General features: G+C 42.5%; 1 protein-coding gene across 1 annotated transcript; it reads left to right on the forward strand.

Annotated features, from left to right (window-relative positions):
* The first annotated feature begins 377 nt into the window (after nucleotides 1–377).
* LOC139165314 (adhesion G protein-coupled receptor E3-like) lies at nucleotides 378–26,643 on the forward strand. The gene is made up of 14 exons (XM_070748511.1): nucleotides 378–438; nucleotides 1,345–1,421; nucleotides 7,624–7,713; nucleotides 9,211–9,388; nucleotides 9,941–10,057; nucleotides 11,049–11,245; nucleotides 12,059–12,217; nucleotides 13,788–13,982; nucleotides 17,410–17,645; nucleotides 18,069–18,129; nucleotides 19,440–19,531; nucleotides 21,799–21,967; nucleotides 24,952–25,050; nucleotides 26,581–26,643. Exons 1-14 carry the CDS (start codon nucleotides 378–380, stop codon nucleotides 26,641–26,643), a joined length of 1,794 nt encoding a protein of 597 aa, XP_070604612.1.
* The last annotated feature ends 870 nt before the right edge of the window (nucleotides 26,644–27,513 follow it).

Genomic DNA, 27,513 nt, shown 5'->3' on the forward strand with positions numbered 1-27,513 from the left:
GTTTTCAATTGCATCTTCTTGAGCTAAACTGAATGGAACTAATAGAATTGTAATTTTCAGCCACTAGAAATGTCTTGATAAATGAAATATTCTGTTATGGAGAGATGTTGAGCAGTTTAAAATAGTTATAACCTAATAAAGGTCTATGACATAATATGGGTTTGAGAGCAAAGGGTTGAAAAACCTTCACTGACAGCATTCTTCTTAAAAGATAAAAATTAAAACTTCTGGCTATTATCAACATTTAAAATCAGCCATTTCATCTTGAGTTTGGCATGGACAGTACATTCTCTCTAGCACAGAAGTAAAATAAACAAAATTGGATTAGTTGCCTTTTGCACATAATATTTATTTTACAAATTAATACAAATAGTACCATGGTGAATTATGCCAAGTTCCATTTTGTCCAGTCAATCAGATGCCTCTGTATTTTTCACAGTAAAAGATAAAATTCAAATCCAACATCCAACCTATCTTGTGGGAATTTTGATGACCACCTCTCAAAACCTTCCAAGTTACTGAGTACTACGAGATTTTGTGGTCAGTTATGCACTGTAAAAAAAATGCATTTTCTGTTCTAACTCTCCTTCCAATCAATGTCACCAAATGACTTCAATACATTTAATATACTATTAGGCAAAGTGCCTCACAAAAGTTACATATAATAAAATGGCGTTGATGTACCTAACAATCTCTGTCTCTCAAAAAAAAAAGTTTGCATAAATGATCAGCAGAACAGTCTGGTCTTCATCAATTTATGGAAGTCAAAGGAGCTCTATAACTTAAGAGAAAAGATCTTACACAGCATAAACAAACAAACAACAAAGCAAAAAAGGAGTAGGGTATCTTTAAAATTCATTCCTGCTTCAGGCAGACTGTATCTTCAAAGGAGAGACAGTTCTGTAGCTTTCTGGGAAACTAGTGATGTAGAATTTTAAAAATGACAACCCACATTTTGAATTGGACCCATAATCAAATCCTAGCCAATGCTGTAATGATAACAAAGGTGTGTGGCAGATGAATATTCAGCAGATGGGATGATGCACTTCAGATCATTTCAAAGGCAAATTCATGTTGTAGATGGTGTGGTGGCAGTTTGAGAGTTGTTAAGGGCATGAGTCACTGAATATGCCTATCTAAACAGATCTTCAACTGGTACATCAGTCAGAGACCACATGAAATTTGGATGAAGGGGTGATTTGTGCAATTATAAAAAGTAAGCAAAGCTGCTTCATACACAGGGAAAGGATCAGAATGTTACCCCACTGAGCGTGAGATATGCCATCCATCAAACTACTTCAACTCTTTACAGTTGGACTTACAGTTTTGTATTTTCCATTACAGAAAATCCTCTTGACACCCAAATAGAAAAAGTGGAAAAAAACTTCATTTCAAATAAGTGTTCAAATGAACAAAAAACAGTAAGTATAATGCATAATAAATAGGTTACATTTGTATCATTTTCTTTTTAAAAAATCAACCTGTTTATACTACCAAGGCTCCAGAATTATAATACAGTGATCCCCCGTTTATTGCGTCCCCAACCATTGCGAACAGGGTACTTCGCTATTTTTCAACCCGGAAGTCAAAAATACCATCTACGCATGCGTGCCGGGCACGCATGCGTAGATGGCAGCGGCTTCCCTGGGTCTTCCCCCTCTTGCTGGCGTCAGCGAGGAGTTTCCCCACCGCCCACGCAAACTCCTCGCTGCCGCCCGCCCTTCGCCCGCCCACGCCGTTCATTCTTGCCGCTTTTGAGCTGAGTCCGGGAGCGAATTCGCTCCCGGACTCAGCTCAAAAGCGCCGATAGCAAGCGGCAAGGAACGGCTTGTCTCGGCGCTTTCGAGCTGAGTCCGGTCAGCTCGAAAGCGCCGAGACAAGCCGTTCCTTGCCGCTTGCTATCGGCGGTTTTGAGCTGAGTCCGGAAGCGAATTCGCTTCCGGACTCAGCTCAAAACCGCCGATAGCAAGCGGCAAGGAACGGCTTGTCTCGGCGCTTTCGAGCTGAGTCCGGTCAGCTCGAAAGTGCCGAGACAAGCCGTTCCTTGCCGCTTGCTATCGGCGGTTTTGAGCTGAGTCCGGAAGCGAATTCGCTCCCGGACTCAGCTCGAAAATGCCGAGAGCCAGCGCCCCCTGGACCCCCAACCCGGGTTTGGGGGGCTGCTAGGAAGCCCTCCATGCCGGCGGCAAACAGCCACCCCGCCCCCAATCTTCGGCTCCTCGCTAGCGCTGTGGGAGTAAAAACGCCATCTGCACATGCGCAGATGGTGTTTTTACTTCCGCAGCGCTACTTCGCGAAAACCCGCTCGTTGCGGGGGGTCCTGGAACGGAACCCTCGCAACGAGCGGGGGTCTACTGTACTGTACTTGCAATAGTTGATGTGAAACGTGATTTATGACAAGCAATTAATCACAAGAAACATTTGTGTGTTTGTGGCAATCAATTGTGGACCTGCTTGAGTTCATATTATCAGCTGGATTTGGGAGAGAAGTCGATTTATTACTGGGAGAGAAATTAGGATATGTAAAGTTGTTGGGTTTTTTCCCCCTTGCTGTAGCTCTGCAGTGATTTGGGGACACCAGTAATGGAATTGCTGGTCTTCTTATTGTTATGAAGTCTTTTGTTGTATCCTATGTAAATAGTTGGTTCCATGAGAAACGCTGTCTGAGCTGGAAACAGGAAGTCGCGCCTGATTGGCTCAGACGCGGACTGCTCTCTTTTGGTGGGAGCCGCAAATTTATAAAAAGAGAGGTTTCTCTCCAGGTAGAGCAGACATGTTCCGCTGATTGTCACTTCCCTTTTTAAGAGCTGAATAAAGGAACCGTCTTTACTTAGCCTTTGTCTCTGGACTTTTCACTGGCGACGACGGACGGAAGAACCACGCGTGCAAGATGAACAACCTTCAAATCGGCCGGGCTCCTGAGTTCTTCGATCCGGAGAAATCCTCCTGGGACGCCTACATGGCCAAGTTCGAGATCTTCCTCGAAGCTGCCGGAATAAGGGACGCCGACGCCGAACGAAAGCAGGCAATCTTCCTGAACTACTGCGGCCCAGAAATATTCGATCTCGCCCAGACTCTCACCGATCCGCTCTCAGCCAAATCCGTCACTTGGGACGTCCTGCAAACCAAGCTCGCGAGCCATTTCAAGCCTACGAAACCAGCCGTCGTTTTCCGGCACCAGTTTTCAAGAATGGCCCAGCTCGAATCCGAATCCATTAATCAGTTCGCTACGCGTCTTCGAACGGTGCTTTCAAAATGTAAGTTTGATAGCCCGGAACCTCGCCTCACTGATGCCCTAATCTTCGGCATGAGAAATGCCATGGTCCGAAACAAGCTCCTCACCGAAGACGAGCCGTCTCTCCAGGCAGTAATCAAGCTGGCACAAACCGCAGAGGTCGCCGACGCTGCTGCCAAGGAGCTGAAGGAGCACGACAAGTGGGAAGTCATCGCCAAGATCGACTCCACGTTTTCCCGCGCAGAAGCCCCAGACGACCTCAGCCCACCAGCCCTCAACGAGGACAGCTGTTTTCTGCTGCAACAGGACCAGCCGAGACAACCCAGATACCCTCGCCCCGTCGCCCCCTGCGCCGGCTGCCGAGGAAACCATCCGCGCCAACGCTGCCCCTTCTGGGACGCCATTTGCCGCTGCTGCAACCGACGCGGCCATATCGCCGAAGCCTGCAGAGCACCCTTGCCTGAGGAATCTTTCTCCACTCCTCGTCCTCCTTGTTTCCAGACCCAAACACCTCAACCGCGTGAAAACCGGTTTCCCCGGTTTTCCGGCCGCAAGAACTACTCAACCGCTAACCGCGACTACTCAAGAGGTAACAATCAATTTTCCGTAAATAGCACAGCAACAAAAAATGGGGGCAAGATTGTAATCTCACTGCTCCTAAACAACAAGCCATGCTCTATGGAACTTGATACGGGGTCTAAATACACCATTATGCCGTGGGAAAAGCTTATAATGTACATGCCTAGCCTCTCAAAGTCTGACCTTTTACAAACCTCATTGGTAATTAGAGATTTTCAAGGGGGAATAATACCTGTTCTAGGCCAAGTGAATGTACCTATTATGTTTAAGACTGTTAAATGTAGCCTTCCTATGATTGTTGTTGCAGGGGCTAGACACTCTCTCCTGGGTTTGGCTTGGATGGAACCATTGGGAATTGAAATTTCTGGTATCTGTACTGTTAACTCTGATAGCATGCCTAACTTCTTACAGGAATTCCCAGGTGGGGACCTTGGGATCGTATAAAGGGCCCCCTATCTCCTTTTCTATTGACCCCAAGGTCCCTCCTGTCCGGCTCAAACCACTCAAACCCTCCCGCTCCTCCCCAAGCTTGACCTACAGCTAGATAAGCTCATAAGCCAGGGCATTTTAGTTCCTGTAGAGCAGGGGCCATGGGAAACACCCATAGTCACGCCTCTTAAACCGGATGGCTCTTTAAGGGTTTGCGCTGACTATAAGTCTACGCTCAACAAAGCCCTCCAACATCACCCTTACCCCATTCCAGTGGTACAACAGCTCCTTCACTCCCTGGGGGAAGGGAAAGTATTCGCAAAAATCGATTTAGCCCAAGCTTACCAGCAACTCCCTGTCGATGAACCGACAGCACTCGCACAGACAATTGTTACCCACAGGGGTGCATTTAAATGTACCAGATTACAATTTGGGGTAAGCATAGCTCCCGGGATTTTTCAAAGCATAATGGAACGTTTGTTGTCAGGAATTAAAGGGACCATTCCCTATTTTGATGACATTTTAATTTCAGGAGAAAACCAATCTCAACTCAACGAAAGAATAAGAGAAGTATTACATAGACTACAAGATAAAGGTTTAAGGATCAAACCTGACAAATGTGTGTGGGGAACCAACAGTGTAGAATTCTTAGGATATAGAATCGATGGGGAAGGCATCCACCCCACTACTGAAAAATTAAAAGCCATCAGGGAAGCCCCAGAGCCACAGAATAAAACAGAATTGCAGGCATTCTTAGGCCTTCTAAACTTTTACTCTGTCTTTTTAAAACAGAAGGCAACAGCAGCAGAAAGGAACCCTTTGGACATGGGGGAGAACTACTTCAGAAAGGAACCCTTTGGACATGGGGGAGAACTGAGCACGAAGCCTTTTTACAAATAAAGCAGTTGTTAACTTCCACAAGTGTAGTAGTCCAGTATAGCACGTTACTACCCGTCAGGCTTACGTGCGATGCGTCCCCATATGGCGTGGGAGGAGTCTTGGCACATGTGTTGCCAAATAATACAGAGGCCCCAATTGCTTTCTTTTCAAGGACAATGACCAATACGGAGAGAAATTACAGCCAACTAGATAAGGAGGCTTTAGCGTTAGTGGCTGGGGTGAAGAAGTTTCATAATTATCTCTTTGGCAGGAGTTTTGAATTGGTTACCGACCACAAGCCTTTACTAGGCCTCTTAGCCCCCAACAAACCAACTCCCCCATTTATGTCTCCAAGATTAATCAGGTGGGCCTTGTTTCTCTCAGGATACCAGTACGAGCTCATTCACAAAGGGGGTAAAACCATCAACCACGCAGATGGTCTCAGTAGGTGCCCAATGGCAGAGTTAGTAGAGGACCCTGCCCCATTTGCTGATGTTTTAATGATAGAGCTCGAAGATAACCCACTAACAACAGCAAGGGAGGTGGTTGCGCACACGCAGCAAGACCAATTTTGAAAAAGGTGGTAAACTGTGTACTTAAGGGGTGGCAGAATGACTCTGTAGAAACTAATTTAAGTGATTTTAAAACCAAAAGATTGGAATTGTCATATGTTAAAGGTTGCCTGTTGTGGGGTGATAGAGTAATCATTCCTGAAAGTCTAAAGATCAAAGTACTCACAATGTTACATGTGGGCCACCCTGGTATTGTCAGGATGAAGGGCCTAGGATGAAGGGCCACTTATGGTGGCCAGGTCTGGATACTGATATTGAAAAGTGGGTAGCCAAGTGTGATCCATGCCAAGAGTCTCGGCCTAACCCCCCCCCCCCCAAAACAACTCCAGCAGAGTGGGAACAACCTGCAGGGCCTTGGTCCAGGGTCCATATTGATTTCGCAGGGCCAGTGGGGTCACAATATTTCTTAATAGTGGTAGATGCATTTTCCAAGTGGGTGGAAATCATTGCAATGAATAATATAACCACGAGTGCCACAATTAAGGTTCTCCGCCATTTGTTTGCCACCCATGGCTGTCCTGACATCTTAGTATCAGACAATGGACCCCAATTGACAGCCAGGCAATTTGAATTATTTTTAGATAACTTGGGGGTCAGACATGCTCTCATCTCGCCTTACTCGCCCTGGGCTAACGGGTTGGCAGAACGATACGTTCGGGTTGCAAAAGAGGCATTGTGCAGGTCAGGCCCTGGAGATGTACAACAGCATCTGGACCAATTTTTGTTAACACAACATATTACACCAAATTCCCACACACACATAAGCCCTGCTGAAATACTAATGGGAACGAAACTTAGATCCCCACTGGATAGATTACACCCAAGGTTTTGTACTCATAATCCTATGTATGTAAACCCTGAAAGACAATTGTACTTGGGTCAAAGTGTTTTTGCAAAGAATTTTGATGGGGGTTTGAATTGGCTGAAGGGAATAATTGTACAACAAACTGCTCCTAAAACATACATTGTAAAATTGGATGATGGTCGAATGTGGAAGCGGCACATTGACCATGTACGAAAGCGCATTGAAACCTCCCCTGAGCAAACCACTAAAACAGACTCTCCCACTCTAATAGACTGTAATGCGCAACCCGCCTTAATGGACATTCAAATGGACTTATCGAGTCAGGAAGGGTCCTCCAGCGACGCCGAGCCATCTTCATCCTCAGAGGTCGGTGTTGTGCCTGCCCAATCGACTCAGCGGGCCGGAGCCCAAACTAGGCCCCAGCCGCACTGGGGAAGTACAGGCGAACTGACCTCCACCGTTGGAAGCGAGGACTCAAATGAACTGCGCAGGTCGGAGCGAGCCCTGCGAAGACCGAGCAGATTGGAGGATTTCGTCACGTGGCTTTCTTGAGTGATGTATTCTGACTAAGGAGGGAGGGGTGTTGTATCCTATGTAAATAGTTGATTCCATGAGAAACGCTGTCTGAGCTGGAAACAGGAAGTCACGCCTGATTGGCTCAGACGCGGGCTGCTCTCTTTTGGCGGGAGCCGCAAATGTATAAAAAGAGCGGTTTCTTTCCAGGTAGAGCAGACATGTTCCGCTGATTGTCACTTCCCTTTTTAAGAGCTGAATAAAGGAACCGTCTTTACTTAGCCTTTGTCTCTGGACTTTTCATCTTGTCTGACCCAAACTCCTAAATCCTTCCCCGATCCCATTTTTATGCTGATTCTATCATTGCCCAGAAGGCCATCCTGCTTAGTTGTCTAGCTATGCCTCTATTTCCACTTATTTATGTCCAGAGAAATTTAATATTTATTTGTTTGTTTATTATCTATCTATCATCTATCTATCATCTATCTATCTATCTCTATCTATCTATCATCTATCTATCTATCTATCTATCTATCTATCTATCTATCTATCTATGCTTTCTTCAATTGCCAACTCTGAGACAACATGCTTCCTTTCTTCTTTTCTTTCAGGATAATAATTTATACTGCTCAGTGATGGGTTCTGCCTTGAAATGGAAACCTCTTGGTGCTAATGACACGCATACTGAAACCACCCTGAAAGTAAGATTTATTGACAATATTTGACCACAGTTTCTCTTTCCTGACAAGCAGGACTGTAGGGTTTCCTATTGTGTATATTGATTATGAGTGAATAGAGGAAATATTGGGTCATTATTCTAGGAATTAAATCAGTTTTTCAAATGAAGATTCAAATTCAGTTAATATCTGTATTTCAATATGGGATTGGCATAGGGAAGAGAAGGGACTTTTACAATGTTTAGTGGAAATGAGATTAGAAAACTAGATTCTGGGAAAATAAGATAAGAGTTGTCGGAGTCTGAAATGCCCTACCTGATTCAGTTGTCACAATCAGTTTCAATCACAAATTGACTTCTGTGGGTGATCTCATTTTTGTTTGACAAATTCCAATAAATAAACATAATAAGTAAGAGTATAAATAAATAAATTGGTTCCACACTTCATAAGATTCCATTGTTTGACATTTTAATTTTGTAAATACATTTTATTTAATTTTGGTATGCAAAATCAAGTTTTAAAAATTTCAATGGCCCCAGGCCTGCTGGCAAAGATGGGTCTTTAAAGCTTTACAGAAGGGTTACAAGGTTTATTTTGATATTGATTTTTAAAATGATCACAATGGCTATTACGGATAAAACCATATTTTAGCTATGCATCAGAGGTGGGTTTCACAGGTACTGACCAGTTCTGGAGAACTTGTAGCAGAAATTTTGAGTAGTTCGGCAAACCGGTAAATGCCAACACCGACTGGCCCCACCCCTATCTATTCGGAACTGTCTTCTGCTGCACGAATCCCAGCGACCGATTAGGTCCCACAGAATTGGCCTCCTCCAGGTCCCGCCGACTAAACAATGTTGGCTGGCAGGCCCCAGAGGGAGAGCCTTCTCTGTGGCGGCCCCAGCCCTTTGGAATCAATTCCCTCCAGAGATTAGAACCGCCCCCAATCTCCTTGCCTTTCGTAAGCTGCTAAAGACCAACCTATGTCGCCAGGTATATATAGTTAACGCATGGAATGATAGTGTTGTATGGTTTTAATGTGGGGTTTTAGATGTTTTTTAATATTAGATTTGTTATATTGTATTATTTGTTGTGAGCTGCTCCAAGTCCACGGAGAGGGGCGGCATGCAAATCTAATAAATTATTATTATTATTATTATTATCATCATCATCATCATCATCATCATCATCATCATCATTATTTTCTGTCTCTTGAGTATTTTGCAGTAACTCTCCCCTGGAGTGGGGAGGGAATTGAGATTTTACTTCCTTCCCCTGCCACACCTAGCAAGCCATGCCATGCCCACCAAGCCACACTCACAGAACCGGTAGTGAAAAAATTTGAATCCCACCACTGGTATGCAAGGTATCTGAATCCAATCATATGATCATAGAACAGTGTAAGATTCAAGTTGAAATATATTGAGTGTCTTCTACAATATCCTGACCAGAACATTCTTAATGAAATGCTTGAGAAAAACTCAATGAGATTTGAAATGTTTGTTTCTTGCAATACTGTAGGACTCTGTGAATTCCTTTGAAAAATTTTTCGATAATCGCTCTCACTGGGATAATAACATAAAGAAGGATTTTGTCACAATTTTGCCCATGATTATGGAGACAATAAGCTCAGATGCACTATCTACAGCTCTTGCAAATCCAGGAAAGAACTCTCTAACTGTGGTTCGAAACTCCACAGGTAAGGAGGGGGAAGATGAAGGTTGTATTTGAAGAAAAAGAAAGAAAGGCATTTGCCCGTATGTTGTACAAGTCAAATTCCCTGCACTGAGCCTTATTTCATTCATCAACTAGGGGTGCATATGACAACTCACAATTTTGACTTCTTTAATGAAAGCAGCCTGTAAATGAGAGTTCAGACACGTTTTCAATTTATTTATTTCATTTATCGTTTAAATTTGATTCCTACCTTTGCATGAAAGATTCCAATAATCTATCACTTAATTAATCAAATTATTCATAAAAATGAAAACAAAAAGATTTATTTGTTTATCACAAATAGCAATAAGACTAGCAGCATTCTAATCAATTCGGTTAATGGCTTTTTTCATGAATGAACCATCAACTGGTAAGACCCTAACTCAAAGCACCTGCATCTACTCAAAGCAAGTGATATTATGAATTTTGTTTCATTCTGTAATGACATGTGGTTCTTATTTGACATTAGCTTCTGATTTAAAAAATATATATGACTAGCATTCATTAGATCCATTCAGGAACTCTGTCTTTTCAGTGATCCAAACAAATCTTATCAGTCCAGAATACTTTGAAAAGAATGAAGCATTCATGTTAAAAGCTCAAGGAGATCAAATGGCCATCAACCCAAGAGCAGCAGCTGCCATGAGCACAGGTATTGTTTATAACTAGCTTGGTTTTTCTCCCTATAGACCAAATTGTGGTTTTTCTACAGATTAGATCCAGTGAAGGGCTGCAAAAAATTTTACTACCACACTGTGGGTGTGGCTTATTTTGTGGGTGTGGCTTTGCCAGCCATGTGACCAGGTGGGAGTGGCTTGATTATCATGTGACAAGTGGGGTTAAAGGTCATGTGACTGACTTAAAGGTGGCCTTGATGTCAATCACGTCAAAGGTTTGAGTTAGGGTTACGGTGCCTGGCCTCTCCTCGCCTCAAAGAGATACAATTTCCCTTTCTCCTCTCTTGAGCTCCATGAGTCTTTTCTTCCTGTTTTTGTTCCCCCTACTCTGCCCAGCAGAGCGCCCGTTTTTGCGATCCTGGGATTCCCCTCCTGGGATTTCCCTACAGCATTGCAAAAACGCGGAAGTCAGGAGGTGGGGTTTCCCATGGAGGGGAGCCTCAGGGGATCCCAGGATCGCAAAAACCTGCGCGTGGCTTGCAACGAAAGTCCAAAGGTGGGGAATCTCAGTGGCGGCTTGGCGGGTTTGTAAGGTGAAAAAAGTTCATAAGAAGAGGCAAAAAAATTCCGAACCCTGGGTTCGTATCTCGAAAAGTTCGTATGATGAGGGGTTCGTATCATGAGGTACCATTGTATATGCCCATTTCCCAACTTACGGTGAGCTCAATAGACCCATTTTTTGCTCTTCCCAGGCTCCAGAGACTTTATTGGATCCTGGGGAGGGTCCAAGGGTCCCAGAGGCTTCAACACAAGGTGAAAATCAGCTGACGAGCTCGCACATTCACCCCAAAGCTATGCTAAGGCAATGTGCCAGCAGATACGACTCTGGTGGCATGCATACCATTCATTTGCCACCTTGGATCTACACCATTCCTTTCATTATCAATATTTTCCCAAGTTTAGGGAAATCATGTATACTTTATTTGGTTTTATGTGTCTCCCTGATCTTTCTTTTGTCTCTTGCAGATACCATTGCTGTAGCTTTTATATCATATAGTGGGCTAAAATCACTCTTACAAGACACTTTACTGAAGAATGGAACATTGCTGAACAATGAAACACTGACAGGTGTTCATATGAACTCTAGGCTGGTAAGCGTTTCTGCCAGGAGCAAAATAAAGAGTATTTCTGCCCCAGTCAATCTCACTTTTCAGCATCTCAAGGTATGTAATTGAAATCTACCTTAGAAATCAAACCGTTTTTTTTCTGTCCATCTTATGAATTTATATTAAGAAAGAAAGCAGAATATCAAGAAAAATTTAAATCTGTATAAATGTTCCAGGTAGATGTTATTGTCATTCAAGTTTATAAATCAGAAGTTTGATAGCACCTTTTCACACTAACAAGCCTATGCATTTAATAGTACAGTGTTCCCTCAATTTTCGCGGCTTCAAACTTCGCGAATAGCCTATACCATGGTTTTAAAAAAAATATTAATTAAAAAATACTTCACGGAGTTTTTTCTATACTACGTTTTTTCCTGCCCAATGACATCACACGTCATCACCAAACTAATAAGTTTTGCAAATAAATAACAAAAAAAAAAATAATTGTTAATAAATAATTATGTTTATAAATATCAGGATCACTAAGTGTCTTATTCAATGGTGAGTACCAGTAATAATGGTGAATAAATGCTTGTTAAGAGAATGGGAAATAGTAATTTAGGGGTTTAAAATGTTAAGGGATGGCTTGTGATACTGTCCATAGCCCAAAATGGTGTATTTACTTCCGCATCTCTACTTCGCGGAAATTCGACTTTCGCGGGCAGTCTCGGAATGCATCCCCCGCGAAAATCGAGGGAACACTGTATTTGTGTCTCCTAGTCTTTAAGTTCTATGAAGTTTGTCTCTTTTGATTGTCTAACAGTTGTTTCCTTGTTAATGTTTCATAATTCTGCAACTGTGCGGTAGGAAAAGTAAGTACGTATGTAGATTTTCTCCCTACCTCCCATCAACATTGCTTCCCTCTTGCAGAATAAAGTTGCCCAGGAAAAGGTTCTCTGTGTCCACTGGATTTCTGGTGTCTTATCCGAGCATGGTTGCCGACAGCTCTTTTCTAACACCACCCATACAGAATGCAGCTGTCAACATCTGTCCAGCTTTGCTGTACTGATGGCCACAACTCATAAACATGTATGTTACTTCTGAAAACGTCTCAGAATTATACTGTGGTAAACAACAGGCTACATTTTCTTACTTGCATCTACTGTCGTGTCCTGCTCAGGGGTGAAATTCAACAGGTTCTGACAGGTTCTGGAGAATTAGTAGCGGTAATTTTGAGTAGTTTGGAGAACTGGCAAATACTATCTCTGGCTGGCCCTAGAGTGGGGTGGGAATGGAGATTTTGCAATATCCTTCTCCCGGGAGTGGGGAGGGATAGGGATTTTGCAGTAACCTTCCCCTGCCATGCCCACAAAACCATGCCCACAAAACCAGTAGGGAAAAAAATTGAATTTTACCCCTGGCCCTGCTGTTGTCTAGACGATAACAATTTTCATCATCGAAACAGCATTTTTCTGTTGGACATGCTGCTGAGTTTTCCAAGATTATTCATGGTCCCTTCCTTTCATATAAACAAAAGTAAACTAAGAAATGTTTGTAATCCACAAGATTTTAAAATCCTGACTCTTCATTTCCAATCACAATACAACAAAAAGAGTCAGAGAATACAATATCTTTTATATGTAAGTCAGGTCTATGATCTAGATCAGCAGCCACCAACTAGTGGTTCATAGACCACTGGTGGTCCATGAAAAAGAAATTGGTGGTCCACAGAAAAATTATTTGCATTTTTTATATTGCACTAAATCAGGGACCCTAAAATGATAGCCCCTGACCAGGATATGTGCAATGAATGCTTGTGTTTCTGTAGAGCAGTGTTTCCCAACCTTGGCAACTTGAAGATATTTGGACTTCAACTCCCAGAATTCCCCAGCCAGCGAATGCTGGCTGGGGAATTCTGGGAGTTGAAGTCCAAATATCTTCAAGTTGCCAAGGTTGGGAAACACTGCTGTAGAGAGTCTCCCCCTTTGGCGTCATTTTCTGCAGGTTCAAGGGGGCAGAAATTCTGACTTGGAGTCTGCTTCAGCTTCCTGGTTTGGGGCACTTCCCTTGGAGGGAAGCACCACTGATGGCAAAGAGCTGGAGGGCCTTGTTCCAGTGAGACTATATTATGGCCTGTAACTGGCTGACCATCTCAGCCCACTGAACCTCCAGGCGCAGGTACCTGGCCTTGCACTCCTGCAGGTCTTCCCTTTGCTTAGAAAGCCTATGCTTATAGTCCTCAGTGAGGTGCTTCTGCTGAGCCTCCTTCTCAGTCAGATCCAATTTGAACTGAAACAGCTATTTTGCCAACTCTTTCTCACAGTGGCTGCTTAGCTCCAATAACTGCTTCCTGGTCGGGCCCTAAGGAGCTCAGGCAGGCAGGCAAGGAGTGGTTGGGAGGGGAGGGGGGATTAGAGGTTGGTGAGTCACCCCTTGACATGAATGACATCACATTGGCATGCCCACCCAGTCACATGACCACCTAACCACGCCCATCCAGCCAGTCATTACGCAGATCATATTAGTGGTCTGCAAGATTTAAAATTATGAATTTAGTGGTCCCTGAGGTCCAAAAGGTTGGGGACCGCTGGCCTAGATGAAGTGTAAACACATGTTCCTTATCAAAAAGTAGTTGATATGATTTTGTCTTTTGTTACAGGGAGATTTGATCCTCACCATTATTGGCTATATTGGGCTGTCCATCTCAGTCATCTGTCTCTTCCTGTGTATTGTCACATTCATCTTCTGCCGCTCCAGCCACAACAGCACCACCTTCATCCACCTACAACTGAGCTTCTGCCTGTTTTTTGCAGACCTTCTGTTCCTAATTGGAATAGATAGAACAGGCATCAAGGTATTCCATAAGAATATGTGTTGCTCTCTATTAAGTAGTGGGTGTGAGAGAAGAGGCGGCACACAGGAAGAATTTTCAGCATTTTTATTCTTAGGCGCGATCAGCAAGAAAACAGGCTGCCGGACCTCTCTTTTTAAAGAGTTCTGTCAGCCTTGTTGGCCACTGACAACACTTGGCCATCTTCTGTAGTAGCCTATGCAATGGTTCAGCAACGGTGGCCTTCCGTTTTACTATAAAAGTTTAACAGTCCTAGGAAAGCCTGGAGTTCAGTTTTGTTCTTTGGGTTTGGGCATCCTTAATAGCTTTGATTTTACTGTGGGTTGGATCCCTGAACCATCAATTAAGTACCCCCAAGAATTTGACTTGCTATACGCCAATTTGGCAATTTTCTTTTTTAATTTTAAGACCCTTCCTTTGGAACCTTGCCAATGTCTCTTTCAATCAATTGATCAGTTGTTTTTTGTTCTCCTTGGACATGAGGACATTGTCAAAATAGGGGACCATCCCTGGAATCCTCTGCAGAAGACCCTCCATCATATTCTGGAACAGTCCCGAGGTCATGCTTAGCCCAAATTATAAATGGTTGCATCTAAAAGCCCCACTGCATGTCATAATGGTTTGTGCTTCTGTGGTAGCGGTATCTACTGGCAATTTCTGGTATACTTTTGCTAAGTCTAGTTTAGCGAATATTTTTCCATTCCCCAGCAAATGTAACATATGTTGTACAGCTGGTACCGGGTATGCACTCTGTTGCAATGCCTTATTTAATATGCATTTAAAATCCATGCAGATGCAGATCAACCCATCTGGTTTAATTGGGTTGACTATTGGGGTCTCCTACGTGGCATGGTCAACCGGATCCAGCACCTCTTGAGTAATTAGTTTGTCTAATTGCTCATCTACCTTGGGTCGGAGAGCAAACAGAATTTTTTTGGGTTTCAGCTAGATCGGGGTAACACTAGGGTCTATGTTAAAACATATAGTTTTCCCTGTATACGTGCCCAGGCTGCTGTTGTAGGTGTTCCAAATTTCTGCAAGTAGTTTATTGAGTTTGTTTCTGCTGATTATTTGTGGATGTCGTTCACCCCTAATCCCAGGGATTTGAACCGCTCAATGGTCAGGAGGGTGGGCCTGTTGTTTTGACAAAGGTAGCTGCAGTAGATCACAGAACTAATTGAAGGTGACTTTTAGTGATGCTCTTCCCAGCACAGAAATTTTCTTTCCTTGAAATCGTTTAAGGTGATGTCCTGTGGTTTGAGTTGCCTTTTTTCTATTGTCAGGATAAGGTTCTTCAGTGTCTGCCATGATATGATGGTGAAGAAAGATCCAGTGTCAAGTTCCATACTGCAAGGGGTTCCTTCTATGTGAATTGTAATATGGTATTTCTTGGAGTCACATGCATTGGAGCATCCCATGGTCATCTAATTTATTCCACTCGCTTCTTGGTAGGGTTCCTCCTGGTGTTTGTTCCTCTGGAACCCTGGCTTTGTTTGGATGGTAGGGAGTGGCTAGCTCTGCAAGCTTCAGCTCTGTGGCCCTTTCTCTGGCACCTGTGGCAAATTGCCTCTTTAAAACAGCAGGTTGTCCTAGCATGAAATCCCATGCATCCTAAACAACAGGATTGTCTAAGGTCATTGTCCTTAGGGCTTACTCTTCTTTCTGTCTGGAGACTGTGTACAGTTTCTTCTTCCTCCCATTTTCATCATATTCAGGGACATCCATTAACCAGTCCAGTTCTCCATGGGTACAATGTACTGTACTCCGTTTGCTTTTTGAATGTCGGTGGCAGAGTTATCTGACAATTCAGCTGCCCAGCCCTCCTTGACCACATCCTTAAATGTAACTCCCCTACAGATTAGCAATTTCCCTTGCAAGGTCAGATTCCTCATTGCCAGGATGATTAGATCCTTCATCATTTACTCTGGGCTGATAAAATTTAGATTTGGTTGCGATTTCTCACAGCTTTGCCACAAATTCATTTATTGTCTCCCCTTCTCTTTGCCGTCGATGGTAGAATTCATTTCGATTCACCATTGAGGTGGCAGCAGGAGTGTAGTGGGTTTTTAGGCTGTTCTGTAGGGTTGACCATGTGATTGTTTTGATATCTGTGGGTGGTGCAAGGGTCTGTGCCATCTTGTAGATCTTTGGACCACAGTAGGTGAGGAAAATGGCTCTTTTCTGATTGTCTGGAAGGTCTTGATAGTCAAGCACATACAGAATCAACTCATGTATGTGTGCCTTTCCTCTGTCTGTGGATTGAATAAGGCTGGTGCAGGTGAGGTTTGGTTGGTCATCCTTAATTTGGCCAGAACAGGGTTGGTCCTGTAATAAGATGGCCGTAGATTCCACGAAAGGACGATCAGTTCCTTCATGCTCTTCAATACCACCTTCATTACCAGTGTTAAGTAGTGGGTGCAAGAGAAGAGGCAGAATTCAATTCAATTCAATTTATTAGATTTGTATGCCGCCCCTCTCCGAAGACTCGGGGCGGCTCACAACAACGATAAAAACAATATTATAATGGCACAAATCTAATATTAAAAATAACTAAAAACCCTATCATAATTTAAAAACCAAACAGCACATACATACCAAACATAAATTATAAGGAGCCTGGGGAAAAGATGTCTCAAATCCCCCATATCTAGGTGAGTCTTAAGTAGTTTATGGAAGACAAGGAGGGTGGGAGCAGTTCTAATCTCCGGGGGGAGTTGATTCCAGAGTGCCGGGGCTGCCACAGAGAAGGCTCTTCCCCTGGGGCCCACCAGATGACATTGTTTAGTCGACGGGACCCGGAGAAGGCCAACTCTGTGGGACATTATCGGTCACTGGGATTCGTGCAGTAGCAGGCAGTTCCGGAGGTACTCTGGTCCAATGCCATGTAGGGCTTTAAAGGTCATAACCAACACTTTGAATGCAGGAAATGTTTTCATCACTTTTATTCTTGGGCACGATCAGCAAGACAAGGGCCGGCAGTCTGCTGGAGCTCTCTTTTTAAAGAGCTCGGGCAGCTTTGTCAAACACTGACAGTGGTTCATTTTCCCCACTGCTAGATTAACCCATCCGCGGACGGTATGCAAATGGTGCTTCATATATATCCTGCTCCGTGGAGAGAGAACCCCATCTGAGTATGCTTCCTACTTAGGAAGTCTTCATTTTTCTATAGATTGACTGAATTGAAACAGTTTTCTTTGCAAACCCATTTTTAAAGCTTTTTTTATTAGCTTTACGATAGTGACATATCTCAAATGAAGGAAGAGATACGGTGCACAGTTTTTTCCTGTGGCGCTGCTGGTGGAGGCATGAATGTCAAATATGATTTGTTCCATTTCTCTGCTTTTTCATAGCCCTTGCTTGATTTTCTTTCAAAACCAGCAATTTAAGGATCAGATACTGATAAAGGAATAACATTTTCTTTTTGATTCAGATCCTGTGCTCGGTCATAGCTGGAACGCTGAAGTATCTTTTTTTGGCCTGTTTTGTCTGGATGTTCTTGGAAGCTGTCAGTCTCTACCTCATTGTCAGAAACCTGAAAGTTGCAAATTACAGCAGGGTCAGCAAGTATATGAAGATACCTATGTACCTCATTGGCTATGGGGCTCCTGTCCTGATCGTAGCTATTTCTGCAGCAATTAAACCTGAATCATTTGGGACTCCTTATAGGTAAGCCTCAGCATATGGTTAAAAGCTGATTCTCTCAATTAGTGCCACCAAGATGTTTTATTTATTTTATTTTATTTTATTTTATTTTATTGTATTTTATTTTATTGTATTTTATTTTATTTGTCAAACATGTACAAGATATTCAGTATTGATATAAACATAACATTAGCAAAATGGGTACAGATAATTTAGGCAATAGGACAGTAGCACAGGGATGGCAGCGCAATGATGCGCTTATGCACGCCCCTTACAGATCTCTTAGGAATGGGGTGAGGCCAACTGTAGATAGTCTAAGGTTAAAGTTTTTTGGATTTAACCAAACTACATGAGCACAATTGTTAGTATTGCTCAGGGAGCACAACTTTGTATAATACATTGAAGTGTTTGCACATCTGTCTCCTGATGATATTTATTTTTGTTTAGCTGCTGGCTTAATCCAAATTTTATCTGGAGCTTTATGGGACCTGTCTGTGCGATAATTGCGGTGAGCAAATATTTTCTCTTATTCTTTATAGTAAAGAAATGAAAGAATTTCATAACTTTTTTCTGAAATGAGAAAGAAGAGAAAAAAATCTTGACCTCATGTAGCGAAAATGGACACATCAACTTTGGTTGGTCTTTCTATATTTTCAATATGTTGGAAGATATTCCTACATTTTTAAAATGCGGAAAAATCTGTTCTTTCAGCTACACAAGGGAAATTAATTAGTTCTACTTTTTTGCAAAAGAGTTGCAATTTTATACTAAAGGATAATAAGATGTTAGGGAAAGAAAGAAAGGAAGGAAGGAAGGAAGGAAGGAAGGAAAGGAAAGGAAAGGAAAGAAGAAAGAAAGAAAGAAAGAAAGAAAAGATGAATTTGAGAGTGAAAAGATAACCCATTTTGTCTTGAGTCGCAGAAATTTCTATTTTTTTCTGTCATCAGTAATTAAAATAGAGGTAGATCTCCACTGATTAAAAGCATCAGCTACCAAAACGTACGACCTAAAACTGCAGCCTCCAACCTTTCTGATTTGGCAATCCGGCATGGGAGGAAGGGGAGATCGGCAGGCAGGGGTTACGCTTACTGGCCGCTACCGGTGTGCTCTCTGGGACCATCATGGGCATGTGCATGTCCAGGAGGCAGGTGTGCACCTGTTGATGCGAGATTTGGCTTCTGCACATGCTCAGCAAGCAAAATCTCATGCAAGGACACTCGTGCGCATGTGATCTTGCAATTTGCCAAAAATTGACAAAATCTCACGCGCAAGAGTGACCTCATGCAAGATTTTGCTTGCTGCGCATGCACAGAAGCCAAATCCTATGTGGGTGCAAGGGCATGCACATCAGGGGTGCAGAAATGCATGCACCTCTCAATTTTCGCTACTGGAACCTTGATCCCAGGCATACTGGGTGCAACCACTACCAGAGATCAGATGGTTTTGCATGAGGGACAGGTGTGCATGTGCGCTCAGTTTCATTTGTGTGAGCAGCCCCCGCTCACACAAGAGGGGCTGTGAGCACAAGCATTTGCCACTCACATGTGTGAGTTCATAAGTGCAAGTTTGTGTCGCTCATGCAAGAACCTGCTGCTCATGCAGGTGTGTCTGTGTGCATACCCACACACTCACCCACCACCTGCATGGCCCGGTTTTAACTGGCCACAGCCCGGTCCTAAATGGGCCGCAACCCAAGGGTCATTGGGGACCCTGATCTAAAACCAACAATTGTTCTCTCTTCTTCATCTTATTTAGTCTTAGAGCATTATCTGTCTTCTGTTGTTAGCATTACTTTATTTCTTTTTTTTCTACCACAAGGTCAACTTGGTGTTTTTCTGTCTTATTCTGAAGAATCTGCATAAAAAAATGGCATCTCTCAATTCAGAGATATCTTCAGTCAAAAATACCAGGTAAGATCTATCACAAAGCATGAAATGTGGAGTACAGTTCAATATGATCCTTGCATAATTATAATGCTTCAAAATTCTTTTTATTTATTTTATTTTTATTTATTTTATTTTTTTGTCAAACATGTATAGGATAGTAGTAGTTTGTATAAACATAACATAAGTAAAAAGTAACTATAAAAGAGGACAATAGGTCAGTAGGACAGGGACAGTAGGCACAGTGGTGCACTTATGCACACCTCGTAGAAACGGGGAGAGGTCAACGGTAGACAATCCAAGGTTAAAGTTTTTGGCGTTTGGGGGAAAAAACCACAGAGCAGGCATTGATCACTCTATGCAGTTGTATTTTCTGCAGTCAAGTTTGGAGCGGTTTACATTTAGTTTGAATTTATTACATACTCCTGTATTGCTGCAGTTGATGGTGAAGTAGTCATTAACAGGAAGGACATTTTGGTATATGATTTTATGAACTACATTTCAATTAGATTGGAGGTGACGTGGTTGTAAATTGTCTAATCCCAGTATTTCAAGTCTGGTGAAATAAAGTATTTTGTTGCAACAAGAGGAGTGAAGGACTCTTCTTGTGAAATATTTCTGGACTCTATTTATTAATGTCTGATATGCAATGTGGCTTCCATACAGGTGAACTGTATTCCAGAATTGGTCTAACAAGTGTTTTGTAAGCTCTGCTAGCAGTATAATATTGCCAGAGAAGAAGCTAAGTAGGATTAGATTAACAACTCTAAGTGCTTTTTTGGCAATGTCATTACAGTGGGCTCTAGCACTTAGATCATTGGATATGAGTGTTCCAAGGTCTTTGACAGAGTGAGGGTCATCTACAAGTTCATTTCCTCAAATTTGTATTTTGTATTCTGATTCTTTTTGCCAATGTGTAAGACAGAGTATTTGTTGGTTGAGATTTGAAGTTGCCAGTTATTTGACCATTCTGCTACATGATCAAGGTCTTTTTGAAGGGTAGCAGCATTGTTGGTGGTATTAAATAGTTTAATATCATCAGCAAAGAGAATGCAGTTGCTTATAATATTATCACAAAAATCATTTATGTAGAGTATGAAGAGTGTTGGTCCTAGAATACTACCTTGAGGGACACTGTTGTCCAGAGCAGGATTTGATATGGCACTTCCTATTTTGACCACATTGTCTGCTAGACAGGAACACGGTTATCTAATCATGTAGTGGTCCAGAGATGCCATAGGATTTTAGTTCCAGAATTAAGTTGTTGTATACTACTGAATCAAAAGCTTTACAAAAGTCTATGTAAATTGCATCTATTGTTTTACCCTGATCAAATTGTGTGGTCCATATGTTTTTGCAGTGTAAGAGTTGCAGATTACAGGATCATTTTTCCTGAAACCAAATTGTTTGTTGGAGAGTAGGTTATTAATTTCTAAGTGGAATGTAATGGCTTGGTTTATGATTGATTAAATTTGTCATTTTTCATTACAAATTGTGAGACAGAAAATTTGTACAATATATATTGGCATTTGGGAGCAACTGTAGAGATTCATGTAGTGTTGAGGTCTTTGTATGGATGAGGTTGGCAAAATTTAGTGGAAGGGTGAATTGATTAGAAACTATCAGTAACAAAAGAGTCCTTTTCATTATGGAGGTCAGCATCTTTTGCCCCATTCAGTTAAAATTTTTAGAATCTAGGTTATTCCTCCATTTTGCAGAAATATTTTATATTTTATATTACTGGCTGGGCATCTGTAAAAGACAATGATTTTACTTGAAGCATAGGTGCAATATGAAATAGAATGTCTCAATATTCATTGATTTTAAACCAAGCATTTTGTCACCAGATATCAAAGTAGTGACCTTAATCTTGAAAATTGGCAGTAGATGCTAGGTAAACTGTTTCAGCAAAGGGGAAACTTCAAATGATTGATAACGGCCCACTGTACGAGTTTCCCATTTTTCCTCCTCTTCTTTGACTATGGCCACAATCTGTTTTAGCTATTTCCTGTTTTTCCACATCCTCTCCTGTGAAGTGAAAGCTCTGGTTTCATTCTACCATAGAGTCAATTGAGAGAGAGAGGATTACCTTAGATCAGGGCTGGGCAACTATGGCAACTTTATGACCTGCGGACTTCAACTCCCAGAACTGAGCGACGCTGGCTCAGGAATTCTGGGAGCTGAAGTCCACGGGTTGAAAAGTTGCCATAGTTGCCCAGTCCTGCCATAGATTAATTCAGATGCTCTCTTTTCAGCAGTGTCGTTTCCCTGTTGATTTCTTGCTTTCATTGTAGGTCACTGGTATTTAAGGCTATAGCCCATGTGTTTATTCTGGGTGTGACCTGGTGTTTTGGCCTCTTTCAATATGGCCCCGTGGAAGACATTATGGCATATCTATTCACCATCACCAACAGTGTGCAAGGAATCTTCATTTTCCTGGTGCACTGCTTACTCAACAAAAAGGTATTGTAGAGCGAAGTTTTTCAATCTTTTCCTCCCTGTGGTCCCCTGTCTAGGTCACCTTATTGATGAAAGAGATTGTCACTTTCCCAGTTTTTATATATCTCAGCATATGCTGTGGCCTCCTGTTTTGTGTTCTTCACTTTTGTGCCCCTTGAAATATTCATATAGCCCCTGGGTGAGAATCACTGATGTAGAAAACAAGATAAGGTTGCACAGGAATGTCAGTTATCACACAAACAGCCTAATATTTCAGTTTTTCCAGACTGGATTCAGGAGCCCTTGGTACAGGAATAGTCAGAGCCATCTCCTACTCCCAGTGACTTATCCATGCTAGAGATAAAAAAATGTGGTAGTAACAAATATTACTTCAAGTTCACTCTGCAAATTAACTGAACTTCCCTTGGCATAAATCCTTCCCGTTATAGTCAGCAACAGCACCGCTGACTGATTGGTATGGAGTGGATTTTTTGCTTCCATTTTGTGAATATGAAGCCAGATTTGTAATGCCTAAAGTGTTCATTTTTCACTAAACATTTCTGGAATATTGCAAAAAGTGGGTTATGTTTTGGGTTGTTGTATTTTTTGAGGCTGTTTGTTGCTAAATACAAAGTGGCTCCAAGAGCAGTTTTGCAGGCTGCAATGCCCATGAGAATAAAGTGATCAGATTTTAACATTAGTAAAGAGGGACACCATTGACTGGAGGGAGGGTGCCACAATTTGGTCTATAGGGAGCAAAAAAAACCCTCTTTCTTTCTCTCTCTCTTCCTCCCTCTCTGTCTCCCTCTTTCTCTCTCCCTCCCTCTTTTTTTCTCTCTTCCTCCCTTCCTTTCTCTTTTTTCTCTTTCTCTCTCTATTCCTCCCTCTTTCTTTCTTTCTCTCTCCCTCCTTCCCTGCCTTTCTATTTCTCTTTCTCTCTCTCTCTTCCTCCCTGCCTTTCTATTTTTCTCGTTCTCTCCCTCTCCCTTTCTTTCTTTCTTTCTTTCTATCTTTCTTTCTCCTTTTCTCTTCCTCTCTTTTTTCTCTCTTTCTCTCTTTCCCTCCCTTCCTCTCCTTTTCTCTTTCTCTCTCTTTCCCTCCTTCCCTCCCTCTCTCTCTCTCTTTCTCTCTTCCTCCCTCCCTCCCTTTCTCTCTATTTCTCTCTCTTTCTCTCTTCCTTTCTTCTCTCTTTTTCTCTCTCGCTCTCTTTCTCTCTATTCCTTCCTCCCTCTTTCTCTCTTCCTTCCCTCCCTCTCGCTCTCTTTCCTTCTCTCTTCATCCCCTTATCTCTCTTTCCCTCCCTCCCGAGTGCCATGCTTTAATGGTAGGCTGCACTACTGAAAGTGCAATCCCCTGGGAGTTGTGGAGGAACTTTGCTTGGAAATAGCATCCTGAGTGCGGACTCTCTCCTGTTTAGACAGGGCGGAGGAGGTGGGGAGGGGTATGATGGGTTGACACCCCCCCACACACACACACACCTTGGACCCTCCCCTCCGCCCTCAAGAATCCCCTGGCTCAGCACAGCATTTCCTGGGAGGGGAAAAAGTGGGGGTGGGAGGGAGAGGTCTGTTGGTCTTCCCGTAGCTGGAAAGCCAGTCCATTGACCTCAAAGGCGTTCGTTTCCGAGTTGAGTGCTGTGGGGACCAAATCTGCAAGTTCAAAGGCCTGGTTGTACTTCTCCAAAGTGCCTGCCAGCTCCTGTTTCTCCCACAAGGCATCCCCTGCCCAGCCAGAACGCTCTGTTCTCGACCAGGAACCATTTTTCCAACAAGCCACCCAGCACCACATTCACGAGGAGGTTGGCAGCGGTTTGGCCAGCCATGCGGGGGGCCACGGGAGAGGCACAGGCGGAGACTGGACACCCTGGCCAGCGGACACACTGGCCACCGCCACCACTCCAGTCGCTGTGCTCTTGGAGGAGACGCAGGCATGAAGAGCAGCCAAACAGCTCCAGAGGGCAGTAGCAAGTGGGTTCCCCAGTAGGTCAGCCGCCTCCGGGGTGCCCCCGCCACTCCCCGGACCCTGCCAGGGAGGCAGCCACATCTTCTTCTTGTGGACAAGAAGGATGAAACTCTCGGTCAGGTCGGCAACTCCTTAGGACGTAAGCGGGCCAGTCTGGCAGCGATGTTGTATGAGTCCCCGCTCTGTGCACTGCAGCTCGGTTCGGGACTTTTTTAAAATGCTGCAGGATGGGGGGCAAATTGCTAAAAAGCATGACTGTCCCGCCAAAAGTGGGACGTCTGGTCACCTTACATGAGAAGCTCATGTGTTGCATTACTGAGTAAACCGGCAGTGAAGAAAACCAGAACCCACTCCTGTTCATGTGTAATTATCCTTTTACCTAGTCTGTTAGAAAGCACAGATATTATTTAGTCTTTGTGAAGTTCAGTTTTATAGACAGATTATAGACAGATCAGTAACCGAATTTACTAATGGCTGTCCAAAATATGTACATATATTTTGTTATCTATTTATCTGATTACCATCATTATACAACGAGACATTACCGGACATTTCAGAAATGGCAAAATTTTGCCAGAAATGGCAAAAATGTGTACAGTATTTAACTTTTCTTTAGAGAAAATAAACAGACTAGGGAAATAGAAGAAAAATGCATCTCAACAGCCTCTATGAAATGGGAACTGCAAAGATTAATTACTTTGTTTACTAATATACACAAAAAATCCACAGACCAAACTAAAGCTGATTTCTTTGCTTTGGAGTATTTCAACATACAGGTTGTTATTATTTAGCGACTGCCTCCCTTTCGATGAAAAAATAACTTTGTGACCAATTCTGTCATTTACAATTTTTGCAAACCTGTAAAGGAAAGGAAAGCTGAAATAAGGTTGTAACAACTTGTAAGCACAGCATAGTTTCCCTTAGCAACTGTTTCACTTAAAGGCTAAGTTGTCAGTCCTGATTATGGTTACTAAATGTGGACCTCCCACTCTAATAGGAGACCAGTAGACAATTCCTTCTTCTGACTTTGAATTTTGGATTTTCAGGTGAGAGAAGCATACTGGCATTGGATATATTGCAAGAGAGACAGTCCACCTGAGGTTTCTAAGATTATTGTGACCTCTCTTCCCCTCAGCAATCCTTCAGTAAGCACGATCAAAACTTTTTATTACATTTGCAGCGGCATGGATAAATGGTTTCTACACCCCAATATTGCAAGGATAAACATGCATAGGATATCATATTTTCAGAGATTACAATTATTTTTTCCACCTAATATTATTGTTACAGTGCAAATATCATGCATCTACAGATGGCAAAGGGGGCAAACACTGGTAGTCCTCGACTTACAACCACAATTGAGCCCAAAATTTATGTTGTTAAGTGAGACATTTGTTAATGGATTTGGCTCCATTTTACGACTTTTCTTTATTAAGTGAAAATTTGCAGTGGACAAGTTAGTAACCTTGTTGTTTAGTGCATCTGGCTTCCCAATTGAAGGGCACAAAAGGTGATCACATGACCTTGAGATGCAACAAAGGTCATAAATATGATCCAGATGAATTTTGAGCACCTGAATTTTGATCATGTGATCATGGGGATGCTGCAAAGGTCGTAAGTATGAAAAATGGACGTAAGTCACGTTTTGCAGTGCCATTGTAACTAAACGAACTGTTGTAAGTCAAGGACCACCTGTAGTTTGTTTAGTTTGGTGTGGCTGAGATTTATTCCACAAAAAAGCCTAGGAAATGCACAAAAGAGCTAAATTGAGTCACTGTCCGTCTGAAAAAAACCTCTTGAAGCGATTTGTGTTTTGTTGAGATGGTGCAGAGGTCCAGTATTTCATGAAGGATTCTGAGGCTGTTCATTTATATGTTTGAGGATAAAAAGCCTAAGTGATTCTACAATCTTTTAAAAATGAACAGTACATCTTACTAGAACAGTGATGGCAGACCTCTTTTTCCTCGGGTGCCAAAAGAGCATCGGCACGTGCTATCACACATGCATGAGTACCCACACCCATAATTCAATGCCTGGGGAGGGCAAAGATAGTTTCTCCTTCCCCCCGGAGGCCCTCTGGAAGCTGAAATTGCCTGTTTTCCAACTTCTGGTGGGCCCAGTAGGCTCATGTTTCACACACACACCCTGGCTCCAAAGGTTTCCCGTACAAGAAATGCCCTCCCCCGTCCCCCGCAGAGGCTCTCTGGAAGCCAAAAACGCCCTCCCAGAGCTCTGTGTGAGCCAAAAATCAGCTGGCTAGCACATACATCCATGTTGGAGCTGAGCTCGGGCAACAGCTTGTGTGCCAGCAGATATGGCTCTGCATGCCACCTGTGGCACCCATGCCATAGATTCGTCATCACTGTACTAGAATATTAAAAGCATCTAATCAGTTGTTAAGAATGGAGAATATGGAATATTACTGGAAAATATGTATGTGGAAACCTAGCAAAGCTCCCCTACCTAGAGTTAGTTTCCCATTCCCTTGCATCTAAGGTTATGCGGCTCAGGCTAGCACAATAAGCCATAGTTTATTTGTTTGAACATACATTACACAAAAATAAGGATTGAATTTGTCAATTTTGGCTTGTTGCATAAGCCTAAATCCTCCATTGGTTTACTATGTTGTGTTATTTAGTTCCTGACCTAATTAAAGCTTCATATTGTTTTTTCAGACAAATGTACCAAGTGCTCCTGCAGTGGTTGACCAGAAAGTAGAATGGGGAAACCCAACATAGCTCACTGTCTCTCTTTTGGACTCTTTTGTACAGTTTGAACAAAACTGAAGAAAAATGGAAAATATTAAACCCTTTGGTTTCTTGTTGACTCTCAGCCCTTTAACATAACTTGAAATCCAGACTCAAGCTGGAAACATAACTTTTAGCTCATTCCCTATTTTCACTGTCATTTTCTCTCTGTTCTCTCTATAGCAGTGGTTCTCAACCTGGTGGTCAGGACCCCTTTGGGGGTCGAATGACTGTTTCACAGGAGTCGTCTAAGACCATAGGAAAAGACAAATTTCCCATGGTGTTAGGAACTAAAGCTTCTATTCTGGCACCTTGGAACCTATTTTTACAATCTGACCAATCAGGCATTTACAGTGATGGTGCCTCTCTGAACTTCCTGCTAATCAGCTTAAAGCTCTGATGGGAGAATTGGTGCTAGACTTATGGTTGGGGGTCACCACAACATGAGGAACTGTATTAAGGGGTCATGGCATTAGAAAAGTTGAGAACCACTGCCTTATAGTATATAATGTATAGGTACGTATGTGCTATATATGGCATATATAGTACAGTATTCAGCTGTTTCACATTCAGAGTATTTCAATTTTGCAAAGGACATATTTTAAATGTTTTATACAAACCCCAATACAGCACATTTCCAAAAATTTTCTGTACATTGCTCTTTTAGGGAATGTCATTTTTACTAAGGCTGAACATAGGCTGAAGGAATACAAAGGATGTGCCAACATAACAGTATCTAGACAGAAACATTCCTAATGACAGTGTACTTTTAAACTGATCAAATAGATTCCGTTTTTATGCTGCCAAAAAAGTATTTATTGCAGTCCTAAATTCTTATCTGTGGCAACATAAACACATTGA

This window comes from Erythrolamprus reginae, chromosome 3 (genome assembly GCF_031021105.1).
Source record: "Erythrolamprus reginae isolate rEryReg1 chromosome 3, rEryReg1.hap1, whole genome shotgun sequence".
NCBI classification, from domain to species: Eukaryota; Metazoa; Chordata; class Lepidosauria; order Squamata; family Dipsadidae; genus Erythrolamprus; species Erythrolamprus reginae.

Excerpts from the sequence above, each read along its gene's own strand:
- LOC139165314 (XM_070748511.1), top strand. The coding sequence starts at position 378 with ATGGTGAATTATGCCAAGTTCCATTTTGTCCAGTCAATCAGATGCCTC. Across the intron at positions 7,714-9,210 it reads ATACTGAAACCACCCTGAAA|GACTCTGTGAATTCCTTTGA; the intron begins GTAAGATTTATT and ends GCAATACTGTAG. Across the intron at positions 9,389-9,940 it reads TGTGGTTCGAAACTCCACAG|TGATCCAAACAAATCTTATC; the intron begins GTAAGGAGGGGG and ends CTGTCTTTTCAG.